The 10606-nt window shown below is 57.5% G+C and overlaps 1 protein-coding gene across 1 annotated transcript; it reads left to right on the top strand.

Moving 5' to 3' along the window:
* The first annotated feature begins 2018 nt into the window (after positions 1-2018).
* On the top strand, positions 2019-10113 carry MEX3D (mex-3 RNA binding family member D). The gene is made up of 2 exons (XM_048927825.1): positions 2019-2640; positions 7618-10113. The coding sequence occupies exons 1-2, from the start codon at positions 2082-2084 to the stop codon at positions 8871-8873; spliced, it is 1815 nt and encodes a 604-aa protein (XP_048783782.1). The 5' UTR covers positions 2019-2081; the 3' UTR covers positions 8874-10113.
* Positions 10114-10606: the final 493 nt, after the last annotated feature.

Genomic DNA, 10606 nt, shown 5'->3' with positions numbered 1-10606 from the left:
TGGAGTTGAAAACAATCCCAATGGCTGAACTGGTTCCATAGGCAGGGATGGGGGTGAGAGAACGGTGTGAAAGTGGCAAAAATAAAGGTTGAGAATTGGGCCTGTGGACTTTGAGCAGGATGGGGTGGGTATCTGAGGCAGTGGGTGAGCTAATAACAGATCTTGATAGCGTTTGGGTGAGTGAGTGTGCAGTCACTGCCAGGAAGAGCTGGGAATGCCCTGCAGGGCCTGGCCCAGGTGGGGCAGATGAATGAGGGGTGAATGCAGGGAGCTGATGCACAGCTGGGGAGGGCCTGCAGCATAGAGGGGAGAATGGGTGAATCCCCATCGTGGGTCTGGGGGCTGCAAACTGCTGGGGCTGCAGGGGGAGGAGACAGCGGTGGGGTTGGAAGGGTTCTTAATGGTCGTAGAAGCCTGGAATCACAGCATGGCTGGGCTGTGTTGGAAATATCCAAATCATTTTCCAGGATGGGATCTCTGATAAAGCAGATTTTATTTGCAATTGCAATGTTGGGCCTCCTGCAAGCAGGAGAGCCCCCAGAAAACAGAGTTACATCTTTTATTCCCTATTCCTCAACGCTGATCTCTTTCTCCCCTGGTTCCTCAATGGCCGAGTACTTTAGGTTCACAATCTTCTTGACGCTTCACTAAGCATGGAAACACTGGACAAACATAAGTTTTTGTTGCCTAAGTGTAAATCAGTAGTTAATTAATTAACTTATTCCACACTTGATCGTTATTTTGCGGATGTCTGACTGTCCTTTCCACAAAGATAAGCTGGGGAGAAGGAGGGGAGCCATCTTGGTGCCTGCCTGTCACAGAATCACAGAACGGCCAGGGTTAGAAGGGACCTCAAGGATCACGAATCTCCAACCCCCTGCCACATGCAGGGCCGCCAACCTCCACATACCAGACCATTCATACCAGACCTATTGCCCTTTTTAATATCAAATGCAGAAACAACATTCCATTCCCACAGCTGGAATGGAGCTCCCAGCCCCGTATCAGCACCATGGGCTGCCTCACAGTCTTGGGATGGGGCACCCACCACCTTTTGGGTGAAAGATGCCCCCCTCTCCCCCCCCAGGACCTGATCTACTTCTTCCCCATTAGTAACAAGACGAGGAGGAATGGATTTAAACCACGTGGTGTTGATTTCTCTTTCCTTAGGTCAGAACTGGGTTGGGGAGGGGGGTGGAAGCCTCAGCCCTGGGGGGGTCCGAGGAGCCCAGAGATGCTGTACAGTGTCTCTGAGCTCCTTGAACCCCCCCGGGGTTGATAGTATGGTTGTAAATAATGAGTGCTTGGGATAGGGGAGCACCTCCACTATGAAGACAGGCTGAGGGAACTGGGCTTGTTCAGCATGGAGAAAAGAAGCTGCAGGGTGACCTCAGTGCAGCCTTCAGTACCGAAAGGGAGGGGAACCAACTCTTGGAAAGGGGAGATAACTGCAGGACAAGGGGAAATGGTTTGAAGTTGGAGGAGGGAAGATTGAGGTTAGATGTCAGGGGGAAGTTCTTTGCTATGAGAGTGGTGAGGTGCTGGAACAGCTGCTCAGAGAGGCTGTGATGCCCCGTCCATCCCTGGAGGTGTTCAAGGCCAGGTTGGATGGGGCCCTGGGCAGCCTGGGCTGGTACTGAATGTGGAGGTTGGTGGCCATGCGTGTGGCAGGGGGTGGAGCTTCGTGACCCTTGAGGTCCCTTCCAACCCTGGCCGTTCTGTGGTTCTGATTATGATAAAAACACACAAAGGAAACGGAGACGCCGACTCCATCCTACAGCTCCCCCCTCCCCCACTCGCTCTCTCGCTTCCCGCCAGGATGGGAGGGTGGAAAAGTGGGCGTGGCCACGGAAGTAGATGGGCGGGGCTTAACGCCGTAACCACGCCTCACTTCCTGTTGGCTACCGCGCATGCGCGCCGCCGGGCGCGGCCCATTGTCGGGGCGGGCTGACGTCGAAAGGGGAGGGGGAAGGGGGGGGCGGGGCTGAACGGCGCGGGGCCGGGCGGGGTGGGGGGGGGAGGCGGCGTGCGGCGGGCACCGGGCACCGCCACCGCCCCGCAAAGCACCGCACAGCACCGCCATGCCCGGCTCCATCTATCAACCCGACGGAGGCGAGGCTGGTCGAGCCCCCCCTCGTTGTTTAGCTTTATTAAATCCTCCTCCAACCCCACCGTCGATCGTAAGCACCGGGCAGGAACCGGAGACCGAAACGGAGAGGAGGGAGGGGCCGTCTCAAACGCAAGAAGAAGCTTTGAGATTCGCCTTGGATCAATTATCGTTATTGGGTTTGGAGGAAACGACCGAACCGGGGGGGGGAGGAGGAGGAGGAGGAGGAGGAGGAGGAGGAGGAGGAGGGGGTGGGGAAGCGGAACCGGAGCCCCCCGGGAACAACCCGACTCTTCCCGGTACCTCTTCTTCACCACCACCACCACCATCATCATCATCATCATCATCATCATCATCCGTTTTCGGCAACTTCGCACCGAACCACCACCACCACCACCACCACCACCACCACCTCCCCCCTCTTTTAACCGACCAGATGAACATCCTCGGGAATAGGAAAAAAAGCGTCAATATGACCGAATGCGTTCCCGTTCCCAGCTCCGAACACGTCGCTGAAATCGTGGGCCGTCAAGGTAAATGTGTTTTCTTTGTGTGTTTTTAGCCCTATCCCAACCCATACTATCAGCCCCGGGGGGGGTCCGAAGAGCCCGGAGACGCCGTACGGCGTCTCCGGGCTCTTCGGACCCCCCCGGGGCTGAGGCTTCCACCTCCCCCATCCCTTATCATCATTTGGGTCAATTTCATTCTTTGTCTCATTCCCCTCCCCCCCCCCCGCCGGCTTCTCAATCCAAACCTCCCCACCACCCAAAAGTTCAGCCCATCTCTAGACTTGCTCCAAGTCCTTTACCTCACCCCCATCCCCCCCCCCCCCCTTATCCCATTTCACCCTTTATTCCCTCCACCCACCCCCCCCTTTTTTATCACCCGTTGCAAAAGTGCACAACTCCCCCTAAAACACGCCCCCCTCCCCACACGCTTCACCCCATAACACATTGCTTTGTCCCAACCAACCCCCCCTCCCCACCCCATTAGCCCACATGCTGAGTTACACCTTAACAACACTAAATATCCCCAATGAATTAAAACCAGAAAGGGGCTGCCCCCCCTCAAACACCCCCCCCCCCCACACACACACCCACCCCAGGTCTCCCCATCTCAGCCATCCCATTCCTCCTCCATCCCCATCCATCTCTCTGCGCTTGGGGGGATTTTGGGGGGGGGGGACTTATTTTTTTTTCCAGCAGAGAAGAGGGGAGCTGGGCAGCCTCATTGTTCTCTTTGTTAGCCCGAGCCATGCTGCGATTAGCGTGGTGACATCATGCTCTACGCTTCCCATTGGCCTGCGTTGCTTCCCCACCAACCACGCTCCCGGTCGGCACCGGGACACCCAACTTTTTGGCACCCCTTAATTTCACATCACTGACCCTCTTTAGATATGGCACCGCCGAGCCCAGGATGGTGAGAGCTCGATAAGAACAGCTGCACATCACATTGTGCCCCGTGCCGGGGGCAGCATCTTGCTGTGTTCAGCATGGGGACGTGGTTCTGTGCTTCCATGGGGGTCCGTGGACCCCCTTGGTGCGTTGGGGCTCATGTGGAGGATGCTTGTGCTGTATCAAGAAGGGTCACAGTGCCTGCTCGCCCTTCTGCATTGTCCTAAGCTCACCGATGGGGTTCCAGGGTCACTGATGGGATCCCAGGCTCACCAATGTGGTGCTGGGCTCGCCGATGGGATCCCAGGGCCACCGATGGGGTCCCAGGGCCACTGGTGGGGTCTTGGGCTCACCAGTCAGTTCCCAGGGCCACTGATGGGGTCCCGGGCTCATCGATGGTGTCCTGGGCTCATTAATGGGGTCCCAGGCTCACCAACAGGGTCCTGGGCTCAACCAATGGGGTCGCAGGGTCACCTATGGGGTCCTGGTCTCTCCGATGGCTGTAGCCTCCCCCCGCTGCACTCTCTCTGAGATGTGCTCCATGTGCACCATCTGTGCACCCACTCTTGGCCCCCCCCAGCGCTGTTGGCTCTGTGCTGTGCTCCCCCCTCTCATGGTGGGGTGGTTTGGGTTCAGCGCTCGGCACCGCGGGTTCTGCCCAGCAACGGTGGTGCTGTGTGTGCTGGTTTGGGGACGGTTTGGTGCTGCGAGACGGGACCGAGGGGTTTGTTTGGCTCTTTGTAACTGGCAGAAAAGGGCGGTGGTGTGCAGGTGATGGGAGCTGTGTTGGGGATGGAGAGCTTTGGGCACGAGGTGGGCATGGAGAAAGGATCTCTGCGCCACAATGAGTGCGAGGGGGTGTCACCGTGCTCTCTTCCACTTTAGATGAGGGATGTGCGAGGCTCTGGGGCCTCAAAACCCAGCGCAGCCCTTCCTCCATCAGCCTCCTCTTCCTCACTGTCCCCCTCTGCTGCAGGGATTGAGGTCCCTCGCATCCCCAGCTTGGTGTTGACCACATGTGCTGTGGGGATGCTGGGCCGGGGCGGCGCTTTGGGGCGGTGGCTTTGGGGTGATAGCAGGCTGAGGGCTGCGTGTCCCCATCCCATGCAGATCTGTGAGCCTTCCTGCGAGCTGTGCTTGCTGCAGGGCGGCACTTTGGGTGCTGGGGGACCCCCGTGTTCCTGTCCCTGCAGCCTGCATTGCCCTGAGTTTGAGTGCAGAGCTGCAGGTCCTGCAGTGATCTGGCAGCACCGTCCGACCTGCGCCGCGCCGTCCCACATGGGCTGATGCATGGCAGAGGGTGTTGGCTGCAGTTTCTCCTGTTTCTCTCTTCTCTTTTATCTCTCTCCTCCAGAGCTAAGTTAAGCAGCTCAGGAAGTAAACCTTTGTTGCACGGAGTGCATCGGTGCCATCTCGGTGTTTGTGTGACATGAGCCAAAGTCCCAGGCCCTTCTCTATGCCCACCCCACAACGCGGCCGGGCAGGATTACGTGGCTGTGCCTCCTCGTGCAAGCCTGGTCATGACTCCGTCCGTGGGAGGGATTGTCTGCTCCAAATGCTGTGGGCACCGATCGTTTGGCTCTTTGCAACCAGCAGAAATAGGGCAGCGGTGTCCAGGTGATGGGGGCTGTGCTGGGCATGGAGAGATTTGGGCACGGGGTGGGCATTGGGGTCCCTGTATGGGGGTGAGGGCAGAGGGAGCATCCTGAGCGCTGAGCTGAGCTGCGTCCCCGAGGGTGACCCTGCTCTGAGTGGAGCTCCCAGGGCCACGTGCAGGCAGTGCATGGATGGGCCGTGGCACAGCCAGCCCGGGGTCAGTGCCACAGCGTCCTGCTCCACATCATCAACACGTGGAGCTGCGTGCAGGGCAGCAGAGGGCAAAAAGGGCGCAGAGTTGGATTTGGGAGGACTTGGAGGGGAGCATCCAAGGGGTGATGCAGTGCCATCGCCAGGTCATCGTTTGGTGGTGATGCTGTCTGTGCTGGAGACCCCCAGGGTGAGGACAGAGGAGCCCCCCGGGCGGTGTGGATGTGTCGGGGGGGGGGGGGGGGTCTTTGTGGGCTGCAGCTCCCCCTGTTTTGTTGGAGTTTTTTTTTTGGATCTGCGGCAACACTTTTAAAGCCACCTTATTTATAGCCTCGTAGAGAAGTCTGGCACCTTGTTTTCCTCATCCCTCATCATTGCTGCTGCACCTTGGGTCGCCCCAGCAAACAAAAAGCGCAGCGGGATGCAGGCGATGCTGGGGGACCCACTCCATCCCGGGTCCCCATCGCTGGGGTTGTGCCGTGTGGACTCAAGAAGGATGTGGCCATCTGGGCTGGAGGCGTGTTGGGACTGATTGAAAATAGCTCCTGCTGGTACAGAGCATTCCCCCCGCTGCAGGCTGTCGGTGAAGCCATGTGTTGTGCCGTTCGGGTGCACCCCAGGTGGGATGTGGAAGCTTTGGGCACTTCCCAGAGCTGCCTGGGGATGGGACACGGTGGTGTCGGGCTCCGTGATGCTGATGGACCCCTTCCAGTGTGGGGTATTGATTGATTCTGTGGGGTTGTGTGGGTTTAGCATGGGGCCAGCAGTGGTGTATTTAATTGTGTCACCGAATTGCAGTCCAGCGGGGTGGCTGGGATGTTTAGGGATCAGCCATCCCACAGCCAGCAGGCATCAGCCCCATTTCTCTGCTTTGAGTGGAGTTTGGGACTGGAGATGGATGCATCTGCTGTGTCCCCAAAGCTGATGGCACCGAAGCTCTCAGCCCCCAACATGCTGTGAACCCATCAAGGTTCCCCATCCCTACAGCGCATCCTCAGAGCCTCGATCCCCAAATCACACCTGGTGCTTTTAGCAGCTGAGCACTCGGGGCTTTTCCTCCCCTTTTGCTTCCTGGCCTCTCCCCCAGTCATTGAGATGCATGTGGCCGTGTGAGTGCAAACCCCACATGCTGTGTTGCTGTTGCCTTCCCCCGATTTGCAGTGCATGGAGCAGGGCAGCCCTACAGCAGACGCTGGGAGGGCAGCGTGGGGCTGCAGCAGTGCTGACACTTAAAAATAATAAATGGGTCTTTGGTGGCTGCTGGTTCTGCCCAGCCCCAGCCACTGGGCCGCTGCTTTCCCCGCCCCTGCGCTGCCCCCAGCCATAAATACACCTTCCAGTTGCTGTCCTAAATTAGGAAAAGCGCCGACAAACCCTTCTCCACCCACATTCTTCCTTGGCGAGCTCTGCAGCCGCACACGGCTTCACCAGGAGCAGTGCTGGGAGCCGGGAGGCTCTGGGGTTGCAGGAAGGGCTGAACCCGGGTGGGAATGGATCCGTAGGGCTGCATCCCCAGCTGCTCTCTCTGTCCTGGAGCTGCATGCGGGGTTTTGGAGCTGTGTGTGGCTCTGCTGCCTCTGTCCCCCTGTTAGGTTCCCTGGGGATGTCCCTGTGTGGGATGGGGCTGCTGGGGGTCCTGCTGTAGCCCCCCAGGGCTCCTTTTTCTCTGCTGCTGGGAATGAAGAGGAGGAGGAGCTCTCCTTACGCTCGCGGCTGCTGTTCTGTGCACCGCAGAGCTCTCCCGGTGCCGTGCAGCTGTTTGGTGCTATGAATGAGGATCTGCAGCAGCAGCACAGGGATGGGCTTCACGCTCTTGCCCCTGCTCCCTCCGTCCTGTGGGATCCCAACTATGCTTTGGGTGTGTTGTGCAATGGAGTGTGCATCGGAGAGTGTGATCGCTGAGGCTGGGCAAGGCAGCAAACCCCATCTCAGCTGGCACCCACCTGCTTTGGTGTCCCCCCCCTAAGAGGAGTTTGGAATGGGTGAGGATGGGCTGCCGGTGCCACCCTGTTCACCCATCCCTCTGTGCCCATTCCTGCTGTGCTTGGGCCGTTTCCTGGCTTAGCAGCTGGTGTTGTGAGTTGTGAAGCAAGAGCCTTCTCCAGGGGTGTCTGGGCTGCAGCTGCAGAACCGGGGCACCTGTTGGGTCCTATTGGGTCCTGTTGGGACCTGCTGGATACCTGTGGTACCTGCTGAGTCCTGCTAGTTGTGGGTCCTGCCGGCTCTGCATCTCTCCCTCCTGGGCGCTGTGTTCCCACGAGGTCTTGGCTTTGATGCATCATCTTTTCCCCCTTTTCCTTCGCTCTCCAGGTTGCAAAATCAAAGCCCTGCGTGCCAAGACAAACACATACATCAAGACGCCGGTGAGGGGCGAGGAACCCATCTTCATCGTCACCGGGAGGAAGGAGGATGTGGAAATGGCCAAGAGGGAGATCCTCTCAGCTGCTGAGCACTTCTCCATGATCCGAGCGACACGCAACAAAGTGAATGGGCTGACGGGTGCCCTGCAGGGTCCCCCCAACCTGCCGGGCCAGACCACCATCCAGGTGAGAGTCCCATACCGCGTGGTGGGGCTGGTGGTGGGCCCCAAGGGAGCCACCATCAAGCGCATCCAGCAGCAGACACACACCTACATCGTGACACCCAGCCGTGACAAGGAGCCCGTCTTTGAGGTGACGGGAATGCCCGAGAACGTGGACCGGGCCCGCGAGGAGATCGAGGCCCACATCACCATGCGGACGGGTTCCTTCGTCGACGTCAACGCCGAAAACGACTTCCACACCAACGGCACCGACGTCTGCTTGGACCTGCAGGGTGGTTCTGCCGGTCTGTGGGCCAAAGCTCCGCACCCGGCCCGCCGGCCCGCGGCCGCACTGCGCAACGACAGCCTCAGCTCCCTGGGCAGCGCCTCCACCGAGTCCTTCTACAGCGGGCGGGTGGCAGATAACAGCCCCACCAGCCCCTACAGCACCGGCGGTGGATTCACCTTCAGCGATGCGCCGGCCCCGCTGGGCTCGGAGGAATGTGACTTCGGCTTCGACTTCTTGGCCTTGGACCTGACGACGCCGAGTGCCGCCGCCGCCATCTGGTCGCCTTTCGAGCGTGCTGCCAACCCCCTGCAAGCCTTCGGCGGCTCTCAGAGACGCAACAGCGGCACGGCCACACCGCGCCATTCACCCACTTTGCCCGAGAGCACCGGAGGGGCCTTGGAGCACCCCTTGGCGCGCCGCATCCAGAGCAACCCCGTCAGCACCTTGTCCTGGCTGCCCACCCAGGGCTCGCTCTCCTCCTTCTCCACCAGCACGGGTTACTCCTCCTCCTCATCGCTGCCCGGCAGCGTCTCGGCCGCCTCGGGTTCACCCACCGACTCCAGCAGCTCCGACGGGCATCGCAAGAGCTCTCGTGAGTGCATGGTGTGCTTTGAGAGCGAGGTGATCGCCGCCCTGGTGCCCTGCGGCCACAACCTCTTCTGCATGGAGTGTGCCATGCGCATCTGTGGCAAGGCCGAGCCCGAGTGCCCCGCGTGCCACACACCGGCCACCCAAGCCATCCACATCTTCTCCTAGCCGGGGCCAGCTTGACGCGGCGAGCAGCCCCACTCCCCTCCCCTCCAACACAACTTTTTAAGGACTTGAAGCGGTTGGGGTCAACGCAGCCGTTGAGGTCAACGCAACCATTGGCATCAAGGCAACCGTTGGGGTCAACGCAGCCATCGGGGTCAACGCAACCGTTGGCATCAAGGCAACCGTTGGGGTCAACGTAGCCGTTGAGGTCAACGCAGCCATCGGGGTCAATGCAGCCATTGGCATCAAGGCGACCGTTGGGGTCAACGCAACCGTTGGCATCAACGCGACCGTCGGCATCAACCCTTTTTATTTAAAGGATCGGACTGGGGGTGCAGGGGTGGGGATGGAGATGCTATTTTTCTCCCGCTGGATGGAAGCCGGAGGGCAGGATCGCGGGGAGGGAGGGGGCAGAGCAAAGGGGTCGGGAGGGCTGGGGAGGAAGGGGCAGACGAAGATGACGAGGAAGAGACGCAGAACCGCAGAGAGGAGCAGAACCCAATGTTTACAGAATAGCTTTAACTCTTAGCCCGGCTGTGGCAGCTGGGGAGAGGAAGCCCAGCTGTTCTTCAACAGTCCTTTCCAAATAACAGTATTCAGTTTGCAAAGTTAAATAAACAGAAAGAAAAGGTCCGGTTGCACTTTTTATTTTAGGACACGCAAGGGTTGTCTTTTATTTTTTTAAAAGCATTCTATTATTATTATAATTTTTTCGTTGTCGTTCTTTTTGTATGTAGTTATTTTTTTGGATGATTCTTGACGGTTCTATAAATATATATATATATATATTTTTTTTTGTAACACAGGTCTTATCTTCTATTTTGCCAATGTGAAAACTGCCCAAAAAAAAAGCATTACGAGGGGTTGGAGGGGTGAACACGGCACAAAGAGAAACGCAGACAGATTTCTATATCTCCTTTTTGTTTCGTGGTTGGTTTTTTTTTTGTTGGTTGTTTTTTTCTTTTTTTTTTCCCCTTTTGTTGTTGTCGTTCTAGTTTTATTTTTTTATTTTTTACCTCTTTATGTATATGTAGGGAATTTATAGGAAAATATGTACTTTATTGAATAAATTTTAAAAACTAAAATATATTTTATTTTAAAAAGAAAATAACGGACCTTTAACCTTACATGGCTAAAGTACTGATTATATATTTGCTGAGCTGACTTGACGGTTATGAAAATTGTATCAAGAGTTTTATTTTTTGACTTCAAAGCCTTCTTAATAAAGACTTTTTACTATATACGAATCCGTGTGCTGCCTCTGCTGCGTGGCCGCCTCCGATCTCTTGGGTTTTGGGACTGACTGGGGGAGAAATGGGTTGGTGTCCATGGGGTTGCACGTGGCAGCCCTTGGGCAATGGGAGATTGGGTGTTTTTGAGGCAGGAGGCGTTGGTTTGTGCTCCCATAGTGGAGAATGATCGCCGTCCTCTGCCTCTCCCCTTATGGGTCATTGAGAGACGATGGTGCCCCCGGGCTGTGGGACCCAGTGAATGGGCCGTGGGGAAGAATGGGCCATTGGGACCCAGAAATGATGGCACCTGTGGGCAATGGGAACCCATGGGCACCCATGGGAATGAGGACCCATAGGCCATGATGCCCAGGGGGACTCTAGGTCCAAAAGGGTGGCACCCAAGGGTGGAGGCACTCATAGGCAGTGGTACCCACAGACCGTGGAGGCCCATGCCAATGAGCTGACAACCATGGCTGGCAGAAAAGCGTGGGGTCCTGGAGCTGG

The sequence above is a fragment of the Lagopus muta genome, chromosome 26, assembly GCF_023343835.1.
Source record: "Lagopus muta isolate bLagMut1 chromosome 26, bLagMut1 primary, whole genome shotgun sequence".
NCBI classification, from domain to species: domain Eukaryota; kingdom Metazoa; phylum Chordata; class Aves; order Galliformes; family Phasianidae; genus Lagopus; species Lagopus muta.
Note: the sequence above shows the minus strand (reverse complement) of the source record. Positions and strands in the feature narration are given on the sequence as shown.

Excerpts from the sequence above, each read along its gene's own strand:
- MEX3D (XM_048927825.1), top strand. The coding sequence starts at position 2,082 with ATGCCCGGCTCCATCTATCAACCCGACGGAGGCGAGGCTGGTCGAGCC. Across the intron at positions 2,641-7,617 it reads TGAAATCGTGGGCCGTCAAG|GTTGCAAAATCAAAGCCCTG; the intron begins GTAAATGTGTTT and ends TTCGCTCTCCAG.